A 27,112-nucleotide genomic window follows, 5' to 3' on the forward strand; every position below is an offset into this window, starting at 1 on the left:
AGTTAAATGGAACTGTGCCCATGTATGTAAGGTTGAATTCAGCCCAGAGGGCCTTTGTTTTTCTGTGTATATCCTGTCTCTATCCACAATTTTGTATTGTTTCATGACTGATTAGTAAGGGCTAGGTTGTGCCTTGGGAGAGCACAAGGTCTTCCCCCTCCAAACATCCCCAGGGTTGCAAGTCCCCTGAGAGGGAGCAAGCTGAAAGTGATGCTATGACCCTGTGCCTGTCTGCTCTGGCTAGCAGTGCAGAGGGAAGCCTAATAAATCATCTTAAAGGATATTGGACCATGTGCATTCCCCGTGCTTACTCAGGAACTCCAGGTGGGATTGTGCCTTTTTGCCAGGGCCACGTGGTTCTGTAAAATATGAGCCACTGTTAGAGGAAAATACGCCCATTGTTCATTAATACTCTTTTTTCCTTCACAAAGTATGATAAGCTGTCCAGGATGGTTAAGGAATTCCAGCCGTACTTGGATCTCTGGACCACAGCATCAGACTGGATACGCTGGTCTGAGAGCTGGATGAACGACCCCCTCTCTGCAATTGATGCTGAACAGCTAGAGAAGAATGTCAATGAATCCTTTAAGACCATGCACAAGTGTGTGAAGCAGTTCAAGGATGTACCAGGTAACTGGGAGAGTTTGGTTTGTGTACCCCAGCACACAAGGCTATGCAGAGTGTCATGAAGACCTCATTCCTGTGATTCAGCAGGTTATCCCATATGTGTTCTGTGTGAAGTGAGCTTGGGTGGTCACATGCAGCTCTGCAGGTCTGTGTAAATCTGCTTCAAGTAAATGCCCCCACCCCCCAAAAAATGTAAAGAGATTTAAATTTGTAAGTAAACTTCCCCATGTCCCAGTCCAGGATTCCCAAAGATGCATCCACCAGTCTTCTGAAGTAGTTCTAAAACCATCTTCCAGTTGGGCTGGAGTGAAATATATTCTGCAGTGGGAGATTTTGATTTATCCTTTTTAACTTGATCTCTCTGCTGAACAATGCAGTGAATCATCCCCAGTGGAGGAGGTTGTGAGTGGATGTGTGAGTGAATGTGACTCATGATAAGTAGAAGCAATAAGAATACCTGCTTTTGATCTTTTCATTCCACTGCTCCTCCAGGATATAGTACAATATCCACTAAGGCCATGAGTCTGCCAGTCCTTGTGTGACACATAGCAGGGAGTGCAAGGTTGTTGCACTTCTCGTGCAAGTGCAACCAGAGGCCACACTTGGCTGCAATTAAAGTTAATTCCTAGATGTAATTGACATACTAGATGGAAGTATTACTAAATTTCATGGGCCTTGCATGCTCACTGCCTTACTCTAAAGGTGCTAGAAAAGTGCAGGCTGTGGGCAGTGAATAGGTGTGTCTGAGGAGATGTGTGGTTTCCAATATGCAAATATGGCACTTGACTATGCTCCTCCCTTTTTGGCCTTATTCCTGCTATGAGGCAGCATCCTCATTAATGCAAGCTTGGGTTCCCCAGTGTTCCCTGTCCTGCTGTTCGCTTTTTGCATTGTGTTGGAAAGCACAGCACCGCTCACCTGCACTGGGCAGAATCCAGCTCTATATGAAGCATTATCCTCCACCCATCATCTCATTGTTGCTGATGCTATCTTTTTTGTTTGTTTGTTTTCCTGCTCCTTTAAGCATGCCAGGATATAGCTGTGGAAATCCGGGGCAGGATTGAAGAATTCAGACCATATATCCCCCTGATTCAGGGCCTGCGCAATCCTGGCATGCGGAACCGGCACTGGGAGATGCTTTCCAAGGAGATCAACATCAATGTTAAGCCCAAGGCCAATCTGACATTTTCTCGCTGTCTGGAGATGAAGCTGCTGGACCACATTGACAGCATTGCCAAAATAGCTGAGATAGCGGGCAAGGAGTTCTCCATTGAGAATGTGAGGAGAGCATCTAATGAGGGTTTCCTTTCAGTGTCATAGTTCATGCCCCAAAGTTGTCTCTAGATGGATGCTTTCCTTATGACAACTCCATGCTTTCATGAGCATTAAAATTCACTCTTACAGAAATCCCAGAGAAAAGCAGAATGAAGTTCAGAATGTTGGTGTCCTCGCATGACTGGACAAATCCTCTGTATCTGTGTCAGGGAGATTAGACATTGGTATGGTGAATCAGCCATCAGACAGTGTGTGTATGGAAACGGGAGAGGACTGGATAGCTCAGTGGAGTCATTGGTTATATAGATATAGTCTTTCACCTTCACGTCACCAGTTCAAATAGGACCTAAGATGGTCAGGAATGAAAGTCACTATCATCTAGCAGCTTTTTGCTCTGTCAAATGGGTTTGTGAGCTCAGTCCACTTCCCAGTGGGCAGATATCCATACTGCAAAACCCACCATTACCACTGTCTCTAATGGCACTCTACTACCAGACTCAGTGGAGGTGCCATGACATCAGTGGGCATGGAAATGAAGTTACTTTCTCTTCTTTGAAGGTGGTCCTTCAGGATAGGGTTGAGGCTCTTTGGATGGGGCAGAGGAAATTTGTGCTGTTGCTGAATGTTCTGTGGATTAAATAGATGGCTGTAGCTTCCAGTGTGGAAACCATTCACCTAGTTTTTTAAATTATGGTATTTGAGAGACATGTAAGTGGAGGAAAGCATTATGCAATGTCCGTGTATTGAGACCTAAGGTTAAATTGCTTCTCCTCATTTCCCAGGCACTTGATAAGATGGAGAGCGAATGGGTCTCCATCCTGTTTAATGTACTGCCCTATAAAGAGACGGAAACCTTCATTCTGAAGAGCCCTGATGAAGCTTCGCAGCTCCTAGATGATCATATTGTCATGACTCAGAGCATGTCCTTCTCACCATACAAGAAACCCTTTGAAGACAGGATGAACACCTGGGAAACCAAGCTGAAGATGACACAGGTACCAATTTCCCACCTGCTGCCAAGGGAGGGATTGAGGCTTTTCAACTCTGTTTGAATAGAAAGAATATGCAGTTGCAGCTAAGGAGCTTGGTGATATGTAGATATTCACGGCACATCTGTGCTCAGGGAGTCAGAGGGGCTCTCATAATTCTTCTGCTTTAGTAAATGGAACAAACCAGGGGCCTGATCTCACAAATAGCAGGGGTGAAATCCTGGGCCTATTGCAGTCAATGGCAGCACTCCCATTGCCTTCAATGGGCGGAAGAATCTACCCCAGGTGTAGTTCCTCTCACTGTGAGTACACCTCTACCCTGACATAACACGACCCAATACAGCACGAATTTAGATATAACGTGGTAAAGCAGCGCTACGGGGGGTGGGGCTGGCACGCCGGCGGATCAAAGCAAATTCAATAGAACACGGTTTCACCTATAACACAGTAAGATTTTTTGGCTCCCGAGGACAGCATTATATCAGGGTAGAGGTGTAGTTCTATTGACTTGCATAGTAGTTAGCACTTTGCCTAGTGATATTCAGGCCCTACCACAGTCAAACTGCATGTTAAGGGCTTGATTCTGCAAGGTGCTATGCATTCTTGTCCTGATCCTGCAAAGCACATAAAGCACGTGCTTAACTTTTATTAGCATATGAATAGTTCCATTGGACTTTAATGGTCTACATACATGCTTAAAGTTAGGCACATTCTTAAGTACTTTGCTGGTTCCAGGGTAGAAGAGAATGCTGAGCACCTAGGAGGGATCACACTCTACTTTATGTTAGTTGTAGATGAGAGCAGGAAAAAAATCCTAATTAGCTAATGTTTGTAGAGTGTTTTGTAAATTCTAGAAGTAACAACATTGTTGTCTGTTGTTTATAATTATTTCATTTTACTTATGGGAGCTTACCTGCCCATGTGTGATTGGGCAAGGGGTTGTCAAACCTGCTTTACTTGGCTAAGAAGGACGCACAAAGGCAACCTTGCCCCTATGGAAGAAGGTGATGTGGTAATCTGGCTATATTTATGTATATATTGTGTGTTAGTGTGTGTTTTGGCTGTGACACTGTGTGTGCATTTGTCCCTGGCTGCTGTTCTTTCTTTTTGCCATTTATTCCTGTCGCTAAAGGTACAGAGTTCCACAAAGTGACTGCACTGATATTTCTGCCAGGATAGCAAAACTTCTCCATGTATTTCTCCTTTCTCTGATGTAGCAAAAACAGTCTCTGAAGTCCTGAGAGTGAGGGAGATGGCCTTATAGAATTGAGTGGATCTAAGCGTTGATCAGCTTAGTTATTACCAGATGTCCTTGTCACATTGGCTGGAGTGTTTCACAACTGAGAGTGCCAACCTCAGGGCAGACTGTCAAAAAGCAGGGCAGACACCCCAAACAGATTGTATGTTCTATCATTAGAGCTTATCAACCCAGTAACAAGTGTGAACTTCTGACGCACTATAAAGTCTTACCATAGAGTCACTGGCAGTCCCCTTGGGGATTCCAGGCAGCTTGTCTGGGTGTCAAGATAGGATTTAGTGATAGTTGGTTGCCATATACCAAAGATCACATAAAATTCAGGTTGCTTCCAGTCCCAAGAGACCAGTCACTTACCCCAGGTCAATTTGTACCTCAGATCTCACACCTTAGACAATGTCTGTAGCCAATCCTATAGTAAACTAACCAAGGAATTCTTAACTAGAAAAAAGAAATGAGAGAGTTATTTACAGGTTAAAGCTGGCAAACATATACAGAAATGCGTTACTGTCTAGGGTTTGAAAAAGTGACAGAGTTGTAGCAATCTGTCAGCACTGAATGTCTTTTGGGGCTAACCCAGGTTGACTCTGGAGATCTCTGCTTCTGTTTCCTAGCTCCAGCCCTGTGAGAGTCCAAATGGGAAAGAGATGAAAAATTTTCACATCAGCTATCTTTATTTCCTTTTTCCAGAATTCAAGCTGATGGGACAAGTTCTTTTGCACTTAGCCTGTGCAAGGGTGATTTAGCAAAGTCAGTGTATTTTGATGTTCCACAATGGTTTTGATAGCCCTTCCTGATGGGCAAGAGGTAATACCTTTCATAGGGATTTAGCACTAGGTAAAGTTTCTTATTTGGTGAGTTAGATAGTTCAGAACAAACATTTCACAGCTGTATAGCAAATACTTAAGTATTACCTTATAGCATGGAATACAGACATTATAAGTAGGATTAATACATGTAGCAACTTCCAAGCATTTTGTAAAGTCTAAACCCATTGTTATATATCCAATACCCATCTTAACCATACTAACACACACGTGAGTTGCACTAGTTTCCAAGAATGAATTTTTCAGTGCTCAGCTGAGGCCTAAAGCGTTGGCAAGAGTTGGCATCTTGTCTGCCAGCGTCACAGTATGGATTATACTTGATTGGAGTTGCTTTAGACTATTTAAAGACCATCTGTGCATTAAAAATACATGGCACATTCCAAGAGAATTACAGTGGGATTCTATCCAGCATCCATGGGAATTTTAAAAGAATTCCTTATTGATGGGATCACAACCAAAGCCAAAAGGGGAAATCCTCCTGTAACACTTAGGCATGGTCTACACTACGGGGTTAGGTTGAATTTAGCCGCATTAAGTCAATTTATAAATGAATGCGTCCACACAACCAACCCCGTCCCGTCAACCTAAAGAGCTCTTAAAATTGACTTCTGTACTCCTCCCTGGCGAGGGGAGTAGTGCTAAAATCGACTTTGCTGGGTCAAATTTGGGTAGTGCAGGCACAAATTGACGGTATTGGCCTCCTGGAGCTATCTCAGAGTGCTCCATTGTGACCGCTCTGGACAGCACTTTGAATTCCGATGCACTAGCCAGGTACACAGGAAAAGCCCCGGGAACTTATGAATTTCATTTCCTGTTTGGTCAGCATGGCAAACTCAGTAGCTCAGGTGACCGTGCAGTCCCCCGCAGAATCGTAGATTAGAAGGCGAAAAAAACGCACTTGTGATGACATGTTTTCCGAGCTCATGCAGTCCTCCTGCACTGATAGGGCACAGCTTAATGCATGGAGGAATTGAGTGGCAGAGGCCAGGAAAGAATTAAGTGAGCGTAAAGAGCGGAGGCAGGACACGATGCTGAGACTAATGGGGGAGCAAACGGACATGATGAAGCATCTGTTGGAGCTGCAGGAAAGCCAACAAAAGCACAGACCTTCACTGCATCCACCGTATAACTGCCTACCCTCCTCCCCATGCTCTATAGCCTCCTCACCCAGACTCCCAAGAACGCGGGGGGAGGCTCCGGACACCCAGCCAATCCTCTGCAGAGGATGGCCCAAGCAACAGAGTGGCTGTCATTCAAACAGTTTGATTTTTAGTGTGGCTACAATAAGCATTGTGACCTTGTCCTTCCCTCCTCCCCCACCCCACCCGGGCTACCTTGTCTGTTATCTCTCTTTTTTTTTTAATTAATAGAGAAAGAATGCATGGTTTCAAAACAATAGTTACTTTATTTCGAAGGTGGGAGGGTGGTTGCCTTACGGGGAATAAAATCAACAAAGGGGGCGGGTTTGCATCAAGGAGAAACACACACAACTGTCACACCGAAGCCTGGCCAGTCATGAAACTGGTTTTCAAAGCCTCTGTGATGCGCAGCATGCCTTGCTGTGTTCTTCTAATGGCCCTGGTGTCTGGCATGAAACCATTATCTGCTGTTGCTTTCACAGAGGGAGGGGCAACTGACGACATGTACCCAAATCCACCTGTGACAATGTTTTTGCCCCATCAGGCATTGGGAGCTTAACCCAGAATTTCAACGGGTGGCGGAGACTGTGGGAACTGTGGGATAGCTACCCACAGTGCACCACTCTGTAAGTCGATGCTAGCCACAGAAGTGAGGATGCACTCCGCCAACTTAATGCGCTTAGTGTGAACATACGCAATCAACTGTATAAAATCGATTTCTAAAAATCGACTTCTATAAAATCGACCTAATTTCGTAGTGTAGACATACCCTTAGCAGCTTTGAAATCTCAGCCTAAGAGATTTGGCCACTGAATTCCGAGTCATTTTAATTGGAATTGGGTATCCAAATCCCTTAAATAACTGTAAAATCTCATATTTAGTGGGTTTCAACTTCATCTGCACATTTATTTTATGTATAGCTTTGTGAGTGCTCACAGAAACCTCTCTTCTGCCTGTCTTTATAGAAAAGACACTTAATTATACACCTGTCTGCCCATGCAATATGAAGAGCAGTGAGTAAAGTGAACCTCAGGGATCAGGAGCACTTGCAGCTGCCAGTGAAGTTTGAGTGCTCAGCACTTCTGAAGATCAGCCCCTGTGCTGTGCTTTTCTGGTTTTCTTTGCTACATTTTTTTTTAAATTAAAGATTGGGGCCCTCCTGTCTCTAAGTAGCTCCTTTGTCCAGCTGCTCATATAATGCTTTATCCTGCATCACTGAAGTTAATGGGAGTTTGGCCAGTGATTTCCATGGGAGCTGGATCAGGCCTACAGGCCCAAACTGTGCCACTCAAAATATTGAGTTAAGCTATGGAAAAAACCATGGGCCAGCCTGTGCCAGACTTGCTCACACTGAGCAGTGCCTTGCGCCATGAAGTCTCATTGATTTCCATGGGGTTATGCATGGCATACAGTGCTAACCACTGTGAGCAAGTCTGGCACAGGCTGCCCCATTGGTTTTTTTATAGCTCCCTTAACTCAATATTTTCCTTCTTCCTAAATTAACACTAGGGATGGTATTTTGAAAAGTGCTCAGTCTTGGTTTAACTCTACCAATGGGAGCAGAGTTCAGCCAGTGCTGGCTCTTCTGCAGATCCCCTCCAAAGGGGTTGTAAGGAAATGACCCCTGCTCTTTATACCTGTGGTAGCTTCTGTCAGGGTGTGGCTGGCAGTGCTGCTCTTGATGTATTCACACTCTCAGCAAGTCATCAGGTTGCATTCACTTGCTCCTCCTCTTAGATACATGGAGGATTTAGTTAGGATGAACAAATGGTTATTACAGACACAACTGATTTTTCCAGACTGAATACATTGGTTAGCATACGTTCCATTGTGTTCAGCTCAGTGCTCTGGAAGACCCCAGGGTGAAGTTTCTTAGCCTCTGTGATCTTGTGTTAAAACCCAAGTCACATAACACTTAAGAGCTTCTTCCTGAAGGCTGCCATCTGCCTGAAGACTGGCTTTGTTTGAGAGATTAGCAGTATGGGGTGGTCCAGTGAAGAGGCAGTAAACAGGCCCTGTCTAAACTAAAAATAACCCATGTTTAAATGTGGCCGACAAACATGGTTATGACTAAATCATGTTATAACATGACTTATTCTTGCCTGTATGGACAGGACCATGTTTTAATTTAAGAATCTGCCTGGGTTAATATGTGGTCCTTTAACCTCGATATAAGATGGCATTTTTTTCCTGCCACACAACTGAGGAAAAAACAGAGTTTGACTCCATGTTTAATCAGTTCTTTGTAATTTTTGTCCCTATGTTAGCCCCTGAGGTTAACATTGAGCATGTTCTCTCCCCAACCCTGGTGCAGCTGCACTAGTGCTAGTGATGGCCGGAGCACTGCTGTGGGTCAGATTCAGGCATTCTTATCACTGTGTCGTTGACAGCTGCTCTGATCAGGGTTGGCTGACACAGTAATAAAACCAGCAGTATCCGGTCCACAGGAGCAGGTGCACTATTGCTAGAGTTGGAGGAGCTGTATTGGTGCCAGAGAAGCACAAGGAGAATTTAAGAAAATCTCTATGTGGATGCAGCCTTCAGTATATATTGCCATCAGCTGAAAGCGTGTCACATCCTAGGAAAAAAACAGGAGTACTTGTGGCACCTTAAAGACTAACAAATTTATTTTAGCATGAGCTTTCGTGAGCTAAAGCTCACTTCTTCGGATGCATAGAATGGAACACACAGACAGGAGATATTTATACATACACTTCCACCTTTTCATGTTCTCTGTATGTATAAATATCTCCTGTCTGTGTGTTCCATTCTATGCATCCGAAGAAGTGAGCTTTAGCTCACGAAAGCTCATGCTAAAATAAATTTGTTAGTCTTTAAGGTGCCACAAGTACTCCTGTTTTTTTTGCGGATACAGACTAACACGGCTGCTACTCTGAAACCTATCACATCCTAGGGACACTCCAGAAAGCTTTGCAGGATTCTATGGAGCTTGAAACATCAAGTAAATGAACACTGAACAATGAGCTGTTATTTCCATGTCTTAGCTGGTTCTTGAACACCGTGTTCTGAATCTCTTTCAGGCAGTATTTCCTGTGTGTTTTCTTATTTTAAATGTTTGGAATTTATCCAAATATTTTGTTTGAAATGTTCTTAATTGAAGCTTTCATTGAGCATTCTGTGAACAAGGTCAGATTGAGCTGGTATTGGCGGGAACTGTGTACCAGCCCTTCTTTGGCAGCCACATCAGATTCTGCAGAATTTAAGCTTTTATCTTAAAACATAGTAAAAACTTTGCACTTCCTGTTGCAAGATAACCACCTTCGGGCTAGGCTCCCTGGAGCAGCAGTGCACCCCATGGGGATTTGATTTCTAAAGTGCACTGTGTTGCACATTAATTGGTCCATGTAGCCTCTGCTGGAATGCAGTAAAGGTTCCCTGGTGTTCCTTAACGTAGTACTGTTTGAAACAGCACTTTGTTAAAGCGCACTAAGGAATCTAGTGCACACCAGCAAGGTCTGCACAGACCAATTAATGCACAAGACGTTAGTGTGCTCTAGAAATCATACCCCTTAGGGCGCATTACCCCATCGTGTAGACAAGCCCTTAATGTGACCTGATGTCCTGTTGTCTACAGACAGACAGAAGGAATAGCTCTAGCAGCTTAATGCTGCACCGTTAAGTCTGTGGCTGTTTTAATGTTTACTTCAACGGGAGAAGAATAGGGCCTACATATAGATGTGAACCGCCCCCATTCATCCCAGTGGGTGTTGACTCTGATGCCTATTAATGAAAATTTAAATATCAATGTTGTTAGCAATGAAATAATAGGAAATTATTTTAGTAGAAACAACCAGCTGCTCTGGGTGGATTTTAGTGTTGTGGGTGGTGTTTTAGGAGAAGATCACCTCTCTTATCTCCAATCTGAGCCCAGGGCATGTAGAGAGGAACTGTTTTAGGAACTGTACTTATTGCAGTAGGCCTCTTGACCTGATTACATGACTTCCCACCAGGATGTCCTAGAGGAGTGGCTGACATGCCAGCGCTCCTGGCTATACCTGGAGCCCATCTTTAGCTCAGAGGACATCAATAGACAGCTGCCAGTAGAAAGCAAACGCTACCAAACCATGGATAGGACCTGGAGGAAGATCATGAAGAATGCTAATGAGAACAGAGAGGTGAGGCTGTGTGTGCTCACATGGCATATGTGTGTATGTTTGCATGTGCACACTTGTATACTGCATGCACACATCTTTGCCTAGGTATTACTATCTTAGCTGCTTGCGTATGAATTACAATTGAATCCTTTTTTTCCTCTTGCATTCTTTGTTCACTTGCTTAGATTGCAGACTTCTCAAGGTAGGGACCATGGGCCAAAATCAGTCCTGATGGAAACAGATGCAGCGATAGTGACTTACCTGCAATTGTGCACACTTATTCTAAAGCTACATTTGGCCCCCTTTTCTATACTTGTCTGTCAAAGCACCATGCGCAGGTATGGCCCTGCATGAGTAATACCCTTGGTCAGGGGAGCTTGCTAAGATTCTTCTTTTAAAATGCTGTTTACATTCCAGAGACCAGGAGTGTTTCTAAACTGTGTGCTGAGCCACTCGCCACAGCTCTGGCACGTCAGTAACTTGCCCACATTTCCACCTCCCCAACAAGGCTGAGCTGCAGAGATCTGCACATCAGATCTGCCCCATGGTATGCAGACGGGTGCAAAGTCTGTTGTTTCCCCCACCTTCCTATACAGCAGAGCCACAGCCTTTAATTTGCTTTGGGTCCTTACAAATAGGGCATCTCGTGACTTGTTCCGTAGGCTAATTCCGTCAGGTGCTTTAGCAGCATGACCTGGCTCTTCCCCCCCCCCCCCACCTCCTGGTGCCTGATTCCCACTTTCACCTCCACATGCCACCTGGCTCCCTTCCCTCACCCCACACTCTACCTCCTCAGCCCCATTCCCCTGATGCTGGTACTACCATTCTGCACTCTCCTGCCGCACAGCCCTTTCCTCCACAGAGACTGTCATTGTTTGTATTCAGTGTTCGAATGTTGATCATCACTGTTTGGTATCTGGACAACTTCAAAATATGTAGACTTGTCTTATCTCTGAATGTAACTGCCTCTTCTGGCCCACAAAGCTCGTGTCTCTATAGAGCCATGTGAAAAAGCTCCTATGAATGAGCCCCTCTGAGCCCAGCAATAATATCTCTCTGTAGCCAACTTGCCTCCAATGTGGTTATCTAACTAGGACTTAGTATACTGATGCTTTTTTTGATGTTCATGTCCTTTCCAGGTGATTTCCCTGTGTCCCGATCCCAGGCTGCTGGAGAGCCTTCGGAAATGTAATCAGCTACTTGACCTTGTGCAGAAAGGGCTGAGTGAATATCTAGAGACCAAGAGAGGAGCTTTCCCCAGGTAATCCCAAGACTGAAGGCCATTCTTAGGTGTGAAGTCAGAGAATCACTCTGATTATGGCTCCCGGGAACAAGTGCATCATTCTTTCTCATCCAAAGCACAGTCTCATGGAACTCTCATGAGTTTGCAGATCTCAAGGAGGCTGCTTCTTTCAACCCAGAGATTTGATGGAGGAAAAATAGGGCAGACTGTGTGGAAGTGACAACATGCCATGGCCCAGGGTTGAGGTGGGGGTAGTTTGATAGCATCACCACACCCCTGCACCTTTAAACATCATCATGAGGAAGGGGGGATGAAGTGAAATGAGGGGAAATTAAATACTTTGGGCCTTACTCTTTTTAGCCCTACTTTAGCTGCTCTTTAGAATGAGCTTCCCCCCAACAATAATAGACCTAAAGGAACTCCTTTCATTAGACTGTATAGGTAGGAACTAGTTAAACCATTTTAGGCTGAGAGACATCTCCAGTCTCACAATGATTTCCAGCATGTTCAGTGACTCACAAGTATATGTAGCCAATTAATAAACTTCTGGTAGCAGAGCTAATCAGCAGTTTGGAAAGGAAGGATGGTAACATTGTTACAAGTAATGTTATGTGAGAGGTAGCTTCCCTAGTCTCCTTCAAACACAGGCCACACAATTTGTAGCAGATGCAAACCTTCCAAGAGTCATGAAAGGAACTTGCAATAAAACAAAATTAAACAATCCTGCCCTAGAGTAGGCTTTGTTGCAGTACAAAATGGGAGTAAAATACTGTAAAATATTGTCATTTTACACCCACTCTACACTGGTATAAATGAGTGCTCCAGGGGAAGGACATCAGAGATTCAGGCCCTTTTGCAGTAGAGAGAGACTCTCATTTAACTGGACTATGGTCACTGCTTTTCTGCACCAATGCAAATAATGCATGCTGACCAGTAGGATATCTTGAAGACCACCGCAATTGCTCTCACCAAAATCTCAGGACTGTTGCCCAGTACTGCCAGGACTGAGCACCAAACCGCAGAGCATAGACCAAAATGAGCTGCTAGCTCTGTCTCTGTTTTCAGGTTCTACTTCCTTTCGGATGATGAGCTGCTGGAGATACTGTCTCAGACAAAGAACCCCACTGCTGTACAGCCTCACCTCCGCAAGTGCTTTGAGAATATTGCACGGGTAGGTAAAGCAAGCTATTTCCTCTGGGACTAGCAGGCATGTCTTGATGTTGGGAGTCATATATTATGGAAATTTAGAGCAATTATCAAGCATTGCAGTAAGGGGAGGAGATGGGTAGGACACAGGCTCGCTGCCTTGTGAAGACAGCACCTGGATTCTTTCAAATCGCCTCTACATCTCCATGTGAAAGAGAAGAGTTGAACTGGCTTTGTTCTCTTCTAAACTGCATTAAGGTGGCAGGTAGTTATAAATTCTACACTTTTTCCTCAGTCGTGATTATCATTAAAACACAACTCCAACATTCTCAGTGGAGACGTATCCACACCACCACCACCACAGCTGATCACCTTGTTGATAGTCTCAGGAGATGCCAAGAACTGAGTGGGCCACAGAAGTTGAATTACCCTCTTGGTCCTGGGTGTCCCACCTAAATCAGGGTTGAAGCTCACTAGCCCGGTCATATGGGGGAAGCTTACAGAGCTGATTTGCCTGTTTCATTATTTCTAGAACAGTGACTCTCAACCTTTCCAGAATACTGTACCCCTTTCAAGTGTCTGATTCGTCTTGTGTACCCCAAGTTTCACCTCACTTAAAAACTTACAAAATCAGACATAAAAACACATAGCACTCTATTACTGAAAAACTGCTGACTTTCTCATTTTTACCATATAATTATAAAATAAATCAGTTGGAATATAAATATTGTACTCACATTTCAGTGTATAGTATACAGAGCAGAATAGAGAAATCATTGTGTATGAAATTTTAGTTTGTACTGACTTCACTAGTGCTTTTTATGTAGCGTGTTGTAAAATTAGGCAAATATCTAGATAAGTTGATGTACCACTGGAAGACCTTTGAGTACCTCCAGGGGTACATGTGGCCCTGGTTGCGAACCACTGTAGTAGAAGACTTCAAATTCCAGGACTGTCAATCCCACATCTCACACCAGCACTAAAAATACATCTGATCATCACTAGCCTGGGAATAAGTGGAAAAGAAGCTTAGTTGCAGGTCTGATGCAAAGCCTCCTGGAGTCATTAGACAGACTTCCATTGACTTCTTTGGGCTTTGCATTGGATCCCTACACTTTTATTCTTAAAACAAGGAACTCTAACCCTGGGGACAGTGGAAGAACAGAATTGAGAGTAAAAAGGATTTACCGATTCCTAGCCATGCAATGAGACAAATTCACACCACATGTAACTTGCTTCACTTCATTCAAGTTATACCAGGGATGAAGTTGGGCCCCATGTTGTCATATAATCCTCTTTCACTTCATGGAGGGACATGTTGATTTTGCACATGTGTAGTACATTTATTATCAGTAACCACAACCAGGGCCGGTGCAGAGAAGTTTCGTGCCTTAGGCGAAACTTCCACCTTGCGCCACACACCCCCAGCTAACCCTGCTCACCGCCCCCCCATGACAGCTAACCACACTCACCCACCCCTCCCACCTGAGGAGCCCCCCCCATGTCAGTTAACTCCACCCGCCGCGGCAGCTAACCCACCCCCCTAACCTGGAGAGCCCCCCCTCGCAGCAGCTATTCCCCCTTGAAAGTCCCCCCTCCATGGAAGCTAACCCGGCCTGGAGAGCCCCCCTCCACGGCAGCTAACCCCGCTCCCTCTACGGCAGGTAACCCTCCCTGGAGATCCCGCCCCAGCTCACCTCTGCTCCGCCTCCTCTGCTGAGCACGCCGGCGCTGCTCTAATTCTCCCCTCCCAGGCTTGTGGCGCCAATTGGAGGAGACTTAGAGCGAGGGCTGTGTGCTCAGCAGTGGAGGCAGAGTGGAGGTGATCTGGGGCGGGGAGCGGTTCTCCTGTGCGTGTTCCCCTGTTACTGCAGGGGGCCCTCCCCACGCCTCCCCCGCCCCAGCTCACCTCCACTCCACCTCCTCGCCTGAGTGGGCTTTTAGGCACCCTCAACCACTAGGCACCCTAGGCGGCCGCCAGTTTGCCTAAATGGTTGCACCGGCCCTGACCACAACCAAATTGTGGGCAGATCTATAAGTAGCCTAAATTAATGTAGCTCTATCGACTTGAATGGAGCTACACGGCTTTGCTCCAGCAGACAGTCTGGTCCTGTGTGATTATTTTTGCTGTAGACCTGGAGGCACAGCCGTTTTACTGTCTGTAGGACAAAAATATTACACATATTCAAATTGAAACAATGTCTCAATTCTTTGTGTCTTGACCTATGTTGATAAGAAGGCATGGATAGAAGGGACTCTCTACTAATATCATGCTGTGATTCCCCCATTAGCTGCTCTTCCAGGAGGACCTACAGATCACACACATGTACTCTGCAGAAGGGGAGGAGGTGAAGCTGTTTTTCCCCATTTATCCCACTGGCAATGTGGAGAACTGGCTGCTGGAAGTCGAGAAATCTATGAAGGCCAGCGTGCGGGACAATATTGAAAGATCGATCAGGGTTTATCCACATGTGAGAGTCTTACACCCCACACTGTCCTTCCGCTCTTCACCCGCAAATACAGGTGGAGTTCAACAGGTGGCATTTGGCATGTCTTGGCTCAAGAGAACATGCTCCCATCGATGACAGCCAGCAGAATTGTTTTTCTTACACCCTACGGTTTTTATAGTGTAGCCTTTGACCCTGCTATATGATTCCATTTCTACTCCTCGCTCTGTTCTACTCCCTCCTTGGGATAGGGCTCCCTCTTTTATCTTCTCCTCCAGCGCTTGGGTTGATCATGTAGTGCAAAGAGATAGTAGCAGTAGTAACATAGGGCCAGATTAATTCCTGAGGCCAATGGACATACACCAGGGATGAATCTCAGCCATATGTTTCTATGGACGCAGGTAGACAGTCGAGATCACACTTTAGTTGGTGGTTGGGAGAAAGGAAGGTAAAAAAAGATGGAGCATCAGAAATCTCAGGCATTATTATACTCTAGGAATCTGATGCTCCAATAATTCGCTGTAGGAATGGAAGCATGTTCCCATGGATTCCCAGTATTCACCTGCCTTTGGCAGTTCTCCACATCTTGCATAGCCAAGTGATCTGTTGCAGAGAAGGCACCTAAGCATCCATTGTCTGGATGCCCAGCATCTTGGGGAAGCTTTTTCTTAGCAACTGGAGAAAATAGGGTAGACAACTAAGTAGAAATTGTTATATCTGACATGGAATTGGATAGGTTCCAGGCATGGGGCATGAGACAAGAGATCATGAAAGAAAAGATATTTGTAGTGCTTATTACCAATATAATGTATTTTTTTTTAAAGACACCACGTAGTTCATGGGTCTTGCAATGGCCTGGGCAGGTGACCATCGCTGGCTGTCAAACTTACTGGACAAAGGAAGTATCTGAGGCCCTGGAGGCTGGGGATTTGTCAACCAGGCTGTTTCCACAGCTGAGCGCACAGGTAGGAAAGATGAATAAGTGCAGACCAGGTTTAGATTTCTCCACACAGAGACCGGGTCTTTTATCACCTTCTACATGTAAAACAGTCCTGACTTCAAATCAGTCAACAGCCATAACCTGAGATACTGATGCAGCTGCATCTAGGGCAGGGATCTCAAACTCAAATCACCACGAGGGCCACATGAGGACTAGTACTTTGGCCTGAGGGCCGCATCACTGACACCTTTTCATATAAAGATACAAAAGCCTCCTGCTCTGCCTCCGGCCCCGCCCCCACTCCACCCCTTCCATGAGGTCCTGCCCCTGCCCTGCCTCTTCCCACCCCTTTCCCACCCCCATTCCAACCCCTTCCCCAAAGCCCCCACCCCAACTCCGCCCCCTCCCTACTCCTATTCCAACCCCTTCCCCAAATCCCCGCCCCTGCCCTGCTTCTTCTCTGCCTCCTCCCCTGAGCGCATGGCTCCCCGCTCCTCCCACCTCCCTCCTGGAAAGCGCTAAGTGCCGCCAAACAGCTGTTTGGCGGTGGGAAGCACCTGGAGGTAGGCAGAAGAGTGGGGACGCAGTGGGGGGGAGGAGAGGAGAGATGGCGGGTGAGGGGAACTGGATTGCCGCAGGAAATAACTTTGGGGGGGTGGGGTGGGGAGCTTGGTGGGCTGCAGCAAATAACTTCATGGGCTGCGTGTTTGAGACCCCTAATCTAGAGAAATTTTCCAAAGTTAGGTCAATTGTTTTCAACAGCATGTTACATTAGTATGTGAAAGAATTGAACTCCAAAGATAGTGGGGAAAATAGTGAATACAGTAAAATGAGATCTCTGAGTTCTGCCATTGTTTTCTTAACCTGCACATACCTCATCTAGCATATGACCTTATCAGAGCTATGCTCCCATAACTTGGTCATGCTCTAGCATGGCACTATGGGATATTGTCCTTCTGGAGGTGTGGTCCTATGTAACAATGGGGTATTTCATCAGTGCATCCACACCCTGCCCTAAGTCACAGTTCAATATCTTGTATGAATGGTGATACCTCCCATCATCTGAATGCCTTGCAATCTTGAATATATTTATTCTCACAATACCCCTTAGAGGCAGGGCAGTGCTATTATCCCATAGTACAGATGGGAACTGAGGCAGAGAGAGACTGAGTGGCTTGCCTAGTGTCATAAAGGAAGTCTTTGGCAGACGAGGGAATTGAACCTGGGTCTCCCATGGTCCAAATTAGTGCCCTATCTACTGGGCCATCCTTCCTCTCCTTTGGCCATCGTTCAGTACAGGAGTTCTCAAACTTCATTGCATCGCAACCCCCTTCTGACAACAAAAATGACTACCTGACCCTAGGAGGTGGGACCAAAGCCTGAGCCCGCCCAAGCTCCGCCCCCCCGGGTCGGGGGGCCAAAGCCGAAGTCCAAGGGCTTAAGTCCCAAGCAAGGGGTCTATAATCTGAGCCCCAATGTCCAGGGCTGAAGTCCTTGGGCTTCAGCTTCGGCCCCGGGTGGTGGGTCTCGGGCTTTGGCCCCATTCCCCAGCAAATCTAATCCAGCCCCGGCAACTCCATTAAAACAGGGTCGCGACCTACTTTGGGGTCCCGACCCACAGTTTGAGAGCTGTTGGTTTAGTATCTTGTTGGTGAGAGAATAGAAGTCAGAATGCAATTCAGAGCCGGTTCTGACTAGCTTCCCTTTCCTTGCACAGCTAAGTGATCTGGTAGCCCTTGTTCGAGGAAAGCTATCGAGGATGCAGCGAACAGTGTTATCAGCTCTCATTGTGATTGAAGTCCATGCCAAGGATGTTGCTGCTAAGCTGATTGAGGAGAATGTGATGAGTGAGAATGATTTTGAGTGGATCTCTCAGCTCAGGTAAGGGAAACAGCCATCAAACCTGGTCTGGATTCACTGGCCACCATCCATTATCATTACCTATCAGCAGCATCAGTAACACGGAGGGCAATCAAGTGTGTTTGCATAGTGTGTCTATTTAAGACTAATCTTAGAGCCAAGTGGATTGAATGTTTTAGGAGTATATCATAGTCAGTTACACGATCACGACTGCGCATCTGTAACCCATGCCTGCCTCTGTCAGGCTACGTTAAGACAGACCCAGGCTCTGGGGCACTTTCTCCTTGCATGTAATACATGGATTAGACCCTGCCACAACATTCTAAAGGCCTGCCCATGCCCAGTGGGGAGGCATGATTCTTGACAATGTTATCAGATGTCCTAACCAGTGAGGATTGTAGACATTCCCGTTGCACAGCACCTCCTGCTTACAATTGTTTCCTGGCACCCAGAGAAGTCAGGATTGTCCTTCCAGCCAACACCACTGCCTTCCTAAAGCAATTACTTATTATCTCTGACCCAGCGCTGAGGTAGCGCATGACTCCTAGAGCCTGGAGTGCAGTAAATTGTATCAGCCACAAGCAGTGTCTCTTTTAGCTCTTGCTGTTATTGTACCCCTGCCAGTACTTGTTTGTCTTTGAGATTCCATTTTCACTCACCATTAGATACTACTGGACAAGGAATGATCTGTACATCCGAGCAGTGAATGCTGAATTCATCTATGGCTATGAATATTTGGGAAACAGTGGACGCCTGGTCATCACACCCCTCACTGACAGGTACAGAGATTATTCAGAGAATAATAACTAAGCATCTGTGTAGTTTTGGGTGAACAGATCTTATTCTGAGTTAAATCCAGGATCTTCCTCTGCCAGCCTTACTCACGCTGAGCAGCACTTAATTACACAAGTAGCCTTGGGACTGTTTGTATAGCCAGGTGTTACTTGAGATGAGGTAGATTGGGCCCTTACTGATGTTGGATCTACAGGATTCCTAATGATCCATGCTCCCACCGACCAGTTAAAGATTTATGCTATGGCATGATTCTTAGTGATCTGCTCTGAGACATATAAAAAATCCATCTGAATAACAAAGGGCTCATTCTGTTCTTGGTGATTACACACCCTTGGACACATAAACCAGTACCATGGAGTATGTGTGTTTCCTAGTAATTATTATAATAATACTTAGCTCTCTTAGGCTGTGGCTACACTTGCATTTCAAAGCGCTGCCGTGGCAGCGCTTTGAAGCGCTAAGTGTAGTCAAAGCACCAGCGCTGGGAGAAAACTCTCCCAGCGCTGTCCGTACTCCACATCCCTGTGGGGAATAACGGACAGCGCTGGGAGCGCGGCTCCCAGCGCTGGGGCTTTGACTACACTGGCGCTTTGTAGCGCCGCAATTTGCAGCGCTGCAGAGGGTGTGTTTTCACACCCTGCTGCAGCGCTGCAAATTTGTAAGTATAGCCAAGCCCTTATAGTAATCATACCCCTTACAGACAGACAGACAGTGAATTTCCATCAAATTGTGCAAGGGGTTAGCCATGCAACTCCCATTAATGTTAACAGAAGCCGCTTAGCTAAATCCCTGAATATGTAAGTAAAGCTCTCTGAATAATATGGGATGGATTTCCAGTGATCATGCCAGGCAGATAGATAGAGCAGATCACCTTAAATAATGAAATGGGATCTAAGTTCTTAAGCACAAGTAGGAACATTTCTAATGATCATTGTTTTCTTCATTGCTGTAGGTGCTACTTGACACTTACTGGAGCCCTGCATCTAAAATTTGGAGGAGCACCTGCAGGACCTGCTGGAACAGGCAAAACTGAAACAACTAAAGATCTGGGGAAAGCTCTAGCCATACAGACAGTAGTGTTCAACTGCTCCGACCAGCTTGACTTCATGGCTATGGGAAAATTCCTGAAGGGACTAGCCAGGTGCAAAAAGTGGTTTAGGAAAAATAGAATGCCACCTGTGCCTTACAAGTGGGTGGGAGGCGGGAGGTGCTGGCAATCTGGAGCCTTGGAGCAGTAGCCATAAGGAAAAGAGGGGAGCTGTGGCATAGCGTTAAGGGGGAATGAAGAGAGCCTTTCTGCATTGTTTTAATCATCTAGGAACTTTGCAGTTCCAAAGCTAATGAGTGATGGGATGGATGCACAATGCTAGCCTTATGTCTGTTGGAAGGAAAGATAGAGGCATTGTTGTGCCAGTATAAAGGAACAGTTGGATTCTTGTCAAGCAAAAATAAAATGCTTTGCACCATTTTCATTTGGGGCTGTCTACAAATGCTGTCAGCTCAAATGTACGTCTTTGACCCTTTGCATGTCCGGCTGGGTCAGTCCTCAGACCTTTTAAATCTCCAGAGGAGAGAACCTGCTGACCATAGCCATGACTGAGTAGCCAGGACAGCCTGTTGTGGTTCCCAAGGAATCCTTATAGAATTGGCCCCCTGTTCTCTGCATAACAGACAGAGCTGGTCCAATTGTGCATTGCACATGTGCAGCCAATGCATTCTGATATCCTTTCCCAGACCTTTTTTGCAAGTAGTTTTATGTCTTTTTTTGAACATCCCTAATGATGAGAGCACCTCTCTCATGCACAGATGTCTCTTCCTGGAATGCAATGCAGGCATCTTAGATGTCTAAATTATGTCAGCTGCACCCACATTATGAGTACAAAATGAGAGGCTGAGTTGATGTCCCTTTCAATAGCAGGCCTGTAATATGCTGTGTTTGTATCAGGCTGCCCATATGGTTACCTCCCCAGGTAACCATGGTGTAGTATCCTAGCAGCAATGCTGAGGACTGTTGGATTCGTTTCCTGCCTCTCTCTCACATGGCCACCCCCACACAGAACTGATTCTTAGGGCTGGTTGAACTGCTAGAATTTCTCCCTATCTCTGTGTTCCTGACACTTCTCTGGTTTTCCCTTCCCTGCTCAGCTCTGGTGCGTGGGCTTGCTTTGATGAGTTTAACCGCATTGACGTTGAGGTGCTGTCTGTAGTGGCTCAACAGATCACAACCATTCAGAAGGCCCAGCAGCAAAGGGTGAGTCTTCAAAGATAGAGAAGGGCAATCCAGACATTGTCCTTTACTTCTCTGTCCTATATTTGGTTCTAATCTTAGAGCCAATGTGGACACTTAGTGGCACAGATGAGACTGTGCTACCATTCCTGATGGCCTCCACTGCGATGCAAGAAGTAAGATGTACTGTTGTGACAAGGAAAAAGCCAGCATGGTTGCTCATAAGTGATTGAAGGAATTCACAGTGTGTTATCCAGCCCCCAGATATTTCCAAAGCAACCCCCCCCCCAACACACACCTCTGAGTTCTTGATCCCATATGGAGTTTCAGCAGTCAGTAATTCTAACAGCCAACCACTGTGCTGCTCCTGGGAGGATTGATAAAGGTTAAGATCTGAAACTGCTTGACATTGGCTTAGCAGAAACTTGCTTGCAATGAATTCTGCTGCTTTATCCACCATCTGAAACTGTCCACTCTCTCTTAAAAGGAATTTCAGGCTTTTTCTTGCCTCATGCCACAAATTAATTCTGTCCCCAATTCACAGACAGAATAAATGTGAAGGTGTCTGTCTGTTTATAGCTGGGGGTTGGAAGCCTCTTCGTGAGCAAAAGAAATATTGTAAGTGATCAGTAAATCTTCTGTGTAAGAGCCGGGCTCTTCATAAAAGGAGGAGAAATACTGCTCGTAAGACTGGGTTTCTGTATGGGAGCCAGAGCTAGTCATTCATACCAGTGAGGTGACCCATACCTGTCCCCAGTAGCTAATTTCAACATAGAGGGGAAAGTGGTTGTTTTTCTGGTACAAAGGAAGATCCTGTCATCTGCTTATTTAATTCCAGAGTCCCTGCCTTTGTTTATTCGGCATGGCCATGTTTTGGTTTTCTAGGTGGACCGCTTCATGTTTGAAGGAACTGAGATCCCACTGGTCCCATCCTGTGCAGTCTTCATCACCATGAACCCTGGATATGCTGGACGCACTGAATTACCAGATAACTTAAAGGTCAGTAAACACCATCACTGCACTAGCACAGAGAGGAAGGATGGTTCTGTGGTCTGCTAATCTGACTTGGGAGACTTGGGTCCAATTCCCTGCTCTGCCACAGACTTTCTCAGTGCCTCGGTGTCTCATTTAGTGTCTCAGTGCCTCAGTTCCCTATCTGTAAGATGGGGATAATAGCTCTGCCTGGTCTCACAGGGATGTTGAGAGGGTAAATACATTAAAGATTACCATGATACTGTGGAGATGGGGGCAAAATAAGGACCTAAACTATCCAAATTATTACTGAAAAATGAATATATTCTGTACCTCACCCTCACATAGAGATGGGAGTGGGATATAGCTGCCCACTTGGCAAGTCACGTGAGTTGAACAGACAAATATTTAAGGGATTGAGAGACCTAATATTTAATAAGGGAAGTCTGTGGCTGCTGTTCCATATAGTGAAGAGGCATCTTAGAGTGGGCTGACCTGGGGATTTAGAAGCAGCCCAGCATGGAAGACTCAGTTTCAGGAACAGCTTACTGAATTCTTGGTTCTGTCTTTAAACGGGATTTAAAAGAATGATACAGCTCGTGATTACAATGTCTTGCAGCTACAGTGCCTTTTCTCCAGGCACACAGATTTCCCAGGTGTTGTGGAGACTCCTTGCTACCTCCAGTGAAATTGAACCACCTAAGCATGAGTGTTCACATTATTTCCTGATGGATCAGTACCCTGCCAGGGTGTACAGGAGGCCATGTGCATTGCAGTAGCCCTCGTATAGCCAACCCCACAGCTCCATCTCATAATGCCATACCCCTTTAGCAAGCATGAAAGCTGAGATGCTCGCTGAGGCTGGTCTCTGCCCTGCTGGGGAAATGGCTGGAAAAATACTCAGCACAGAGTGGATGCAGTAAGAAAAATAAAATGTAGTTAGAAACATCCAGATCTCCCTCTCCAAAGAGCCGAGCGATTCTGGGGGCTCAGCTAGAGAGGGCCTGATTTCCTAAGTGTGCTGAGTGCCCGCCCGATGAAAATCCAATCAGGCATGTTAAGTTGGGCTCCCAGAAATGGAGGCACCTACAATCACTACCTTCTTTAGAAAACAGGTCCTTAACTTTACAAACTTCATAATGACTGTGAAAGAAGCATACAGGTTTTCTTGTTGCTTGCACATGAGCTGAGTGTGACCTGGCCTGGCTAGTGGGTCCAGGTGAGCTTGTGGCACAGATACTTAAAAATTAGTCAGTTATAACAATTTGTGAATGAGAGACACTAAACCTGCATCTCCATAATGCCATTTTTATGCTGTACCTTTTCAGGATAGAACTCCACCTTGGTATTTACACTGTTAATAGTGAAACTGTGGATTGTGCAAAGTCTGAGGCCTGAGTCACTGAAACTGTAAATTGCTCCTCCCTCTCCCACCTGGTGACCCACCAGAGATTCACCCAAAGAGAGGGCAGAAGGTGTTGCAGCTGCTGCCCTCCTTCAAGATTTTAACTGGGACAGGGCAGCTATTCATTGTGGTTGGGGATCTATAGGAGCCCACCTGGGTAGGCTGCTGGGGAGATGGACTGAATCAGTCTGTTCTCTGGCTGTCCAGGCTTTGCATTCTCCTCTACCACCATTGTGTCCTATGTGAATAGCACTGATCTCCAGCAGACCTCCCAGGAAAAGGGAGCTTGTGTGGCTTTTTTGTGCCACTCCAGCTTACCCACCCCAGCTTAGCCAGCATGAACCGAGGTGTGATTCTGAACCATGGTGTTCTCCTTAGAGAACAATGTATCCAGTATTGTAAGAAATGGACAACGCTGTGCTTCTGCCAGTCAGTGTAGCAGGGTGGTTGGTGATCTGGGCATGCCCATGCCACAAGAGATAAGAGAAGATGCTTTTGGTAGGATTCTAGGATCATTTTGATATCAAAAACCACATCTGTAAGTAAACACTGAGACTGGGACAGATCCTACAGAGAAGGGCTCAAAAGAGAACTAGATAAGTTCGTAGAGGATAGGTCCATCAATGGCGTCCCTAGCCTCTGTTTGACAGAAGCTGGGAATGGGTGAGAGGGGATGGATCACTTGATGATTGCCTGTTCTGTTCATTCCCTCTGGGGCACAGGATACTGGGCTAGATGAACCTTTGGTCTGAGCCAGTATGGCTGCTTTTGTGTTCGTATGTTTTAAAGCTCCTACTGCAGCCTAGGAGTAGAATTCTCACAAGTCTAGACCTGCTGGAGGAGGGAGCAGGGAATAAAGTGGTGTCTTTATCCCGTCTTAATGGATTTGTATATTCCAGGCTCTCTTCCGTCCTGTGGCTATGATGGTTCCAGATTACTCCATGATTGCAGAGATTTCTCTCTACTCCTTTGGGTTCAATGAAGCCAAGATCCTAGCAAAGAAGATCACCACTACGTTCAAGCTGTCATCGGAACAGCTCAGCAGCCAGGTCTGTGACTTCTTGATGTATAGCCTTTTCTAAAATGGGAAGGGCCTGGAGTATTGGAGTGTCTCTCTTAATTCAAGACTCTATAGTAGTTTAATGTTCCACAGGCCCTCAAGCCTTTCCCACTTTCACAACCACATCTGTGCCCCTCCTTCATCCATCTCATTCTTCTTTAATGATGATTTGCATCCAGTTGTGGCCCATCTATCCCTCATGCTGTAGTTTCATTTACTTTACATGAATGTGCAGAGCTGCTCTTGCATGACCCTTGGGCCCAACAGCAGTTCCTTTTAATATTTCTCTTCATCCAGTTACCCTCCACCTCCTCACCCAGGACAATGCTCCTGGGGCATAAGACTTGCTGTTAAAGGAGATGACTTTTCTAGCTTACCTAGCAAACTGATGTGGGTGGGAGGGCTGCTGTTCCAAGGAAATACTCCCTTCCCCCGACCTAATAGATTGAGATTGCAGGTTCATTGTTCCAGGATGATGCGCTGTCTAATTTAGTCATTTCCTCCATGCCTGGTACAGGACCATTATGACTTTGGAATGAGAGCTGTGAAGACTGTGATCTCAGCTGCTGGCAACCTAAAGAGAGAGAATCCTACCATGAATGAAGCAAGTACATTCTAGTTTCATCCATTATGGTTCCACACACATTGTTCTATATTCACCAGCAGGGGTCACTGCAGTCAGTAAGAATTCCAGGGAGATAGAATTTTAAAGGGCTCACAGAGGTGCAACCTGAGAAAAAGCAAAGAACAAAATAGACACGACTTCGGAAGTGAAGACCCTGGAAAACCAGGCTGAGGATGATGGATGTGACGAGCATCTTGCAGAAGGAAGCAGGAAGGGGAGCAGAGTTCGTTTAACTATTGGTCCTTAATTCTTTGCAGGAGCTGATCTGCCTTAGGGCCATCCGGGATGTCAATGTACCCAAGTTCCTCCAGGATGACCTCAAGCTGTTCAATGGTATTGTCTCTGACTTGTTTCCCAAGATCAAAGAGGAGCCTATTGAATATGGCATCCTAGAAGAAGCAATATGCAAATCCTGCATCAAAGAAAACCTGAAGGATGTTGAGGGTAAGTGGAAAAGCTCTTAAAGGTGAATGGCAAAGTGAACTAAAGTGTGTGTGTGTGTGTGTGTGTGCGCGCGCATGCGTGCATGCACATGCATGTGCTGCCGCCTCTATGGCATATGGAAATAGCTGCATCAACTTTTTTCCTAGTGTTTTACTGCTTGGTACAGCAGAAATACCAGGCCCCGACTTCCCTCTCTTTCACAGAGGTCTGAAGCAATGTTTGGAGGACTTGGAGAGTGACATCACAGTTGGAGGTTAAAGCCTAAGTGGCAGCCCTCCCATCCCCTAGGTGACTGTGTGAGGGATGTTGACTCTTACACTGGGAGACCTGCACCTTGGATTTCAATCTCCAGCTATGGTGTCATTTTTCAATGTCTCCAAAACTTGTCAGAGGCCTCCAGAAAAATGGAATAAGTCAGGACCTGATGTTTCCAATGCAAAATAAAACTCAGAAGTTTAAAACAACCAAAACACATATTTGAGAAAATCTTTATACATTATAAAGGAGCAGTAAAGAGCTCAAAACAATTATTTTCCATTGTTTTGCCATTTCCTTAATACTGCAGATGATACCTTTTATTCAGTGCCGTGCTACTCCGGGACAGTGCTGAACAGTGAAATGCAGGGATCCAATACAGAATGTGGTGTCATCTGTTGTTGTTATTGGATGCATCACTCCTTGATGAGCTATTGAAATACAATATGGATATTAAGGCACTGGGTGATTTGATAAGGGCTGAATTACTCTAATGCAGTGATACTCAGACTGAGGTTCCCGAGCCACAAGTGGCTCTTTAATGTGTCTCCTGCGTCTCTTTGCAGCACATGATATTAAAACACTGTGTGATTTCATTATTAAGCAATCAGGAGGCTTTTGCTGTGTTATGAACCAATTGTAGTTGATAAAATAATAATACTTGGTCAGTCATTTTCCTGTAAGAATAATATATATATATGCGCACACATTATGTGTGTACATATAGATAGATAAAAGAGTAAATGAAACACTGAATTCACACTACAGTAGCTCTTTTGGGTAATGCTGATCACTAATTGGGCTCCTGAAGCACTGAGGTCTGAGTATCACTGCTCTGATGATTATGGCCGATGACTGTTTGGCCAAAAGAACCAACTATATGCATCACTACCTATGGGGCTCCGATCCTACTTAACTTTGTGGCACCTGCTTAACTTTAAGGATAGGACTAGTCTCGTTGTCTTCGGTGGGACTGCTTTTTGCTTAAAGTTCAGCACATAGGTGAGTGCTTTGCTGGATTGGAGCCAGGGTCATTACAGGCCAGTAAAACCGCACTGGCTTATGAGATGTGGGCAACAAGTCCATTGCTCTGCCAGTTGGAGCATGCAGCCCTCGGATCTGCTGGCAAGTGAAACAGATTACAAGATCCACATTCAGAATCTTGTTCCTTCTCAGGTTTTGTGACAAAGTGTATCCAGCTGTATGAAACCACTGTGGTGCGCCACGGCCTCATGCTGGTGGGGCCAGCAGGCTCGGGGAAAACAAAGGTAAAGGTGATTGAGATGCTGCATTGGGTACAGTGAGCCATTGCATGTATATGAATAGCTAGATGGGAGTGGAATGGGGAATCATAGATGAGTGTTAAATCTTGCAAAAAACACTAATGCTGTAGCATTTCCAGCTCTCTGTGCATAGCAGCTATGGGAGTGAGAGGTTTTTGTTCTGACTTGAAATATAGATGAAAA

The 27,112-nt window shown here is 45.6% G+C and overlaps 1 protein-coding gene across 7 annotated transcripts in view; it reads left to right on the forward strand.

The window, feature by feature from the left end:
* DNAH1 (dynein axonemal heavy chain 1) overlaps positions 1–27,112 on the forward strand; it is a 172,243-nt gene that overhangs the window by 64,962 nt on the left and 80,169 nt on the right. For all 7 annotated transcript variants that reach the window (XR_005601199.1, XM_039546880.1, XM_039546878.1 and 4 more), the window contains exons 19-35: positions 432–630; positions 1,652–1,905; positions 2,685–2,897; positions 10,084–10,248; positions 11,367–11,488; positions 12,536–12,641; positions 14,908–15,087; positions 15,888–16,028; positions 17,721–17,884; positions 18,529–18,642; positions 19,611–19,799; positions 20,804–20,909; positions 21,771–21,884; positions 24,162–24,311; positions 24,840–24,926; positions 25,205–25,391; positions 26,823–26,914. Coding sequence is in view for 6 of the 7 variants with exons in the window: in XM_039546880.1 (XP_039402814.1) it covers positions 432–630; positions 1,652–1,905; positions 2,685–2,897; positions 10,084–10,248; positions 11,367–11,488; positions 12,536–12,641; positions 14,908–15,087; positions 15,888–16,028; positions 17,721–17,884; positions 18,529–18,642; positions 19,611–19,799; positions 20,804–20,909; positions 21,771–21,884; positions 24,162–24,311; positions 24,840–24,926; positions 25,205–25,391; positions 26,823–26,914 (2,583 nt within the window). In the remaining variant the exon portion in view is untranslated. The remainder of the gene's footprint in view (positions 1–431; positions 631–1,651; positions 1,906–2,684; positions 2,898–10,083; positions 10,249–11,366; positions 11,489–12,535; positions 12,642–14,907; positions 15,088–15,887; positions 16,029–17,720; positions 17,885–18,528; positions 18,643–19,610; positions 19,800–20,803; positions 20,910–21,770; positions 21,885–24,161; positions 24,312–24,839; positions 24,927–25,204; positions 25,392–26,822; positions 26,915–27,112) is intronic.

This window comes from Mauremys reevesii, linkage group 7 (genome assembly GCF_016161935.1).
Source record: "Mauremys reevesii isolate NIE-2019 linkage group 7, ASM1616193v1, whole genome shotgun sequence".
NCBI classification, from domain to species: Eukaryota; Metazoa; Chordata; order Testudines; family Geoemydidae; genus Mauremys; species Mauremys reevesii.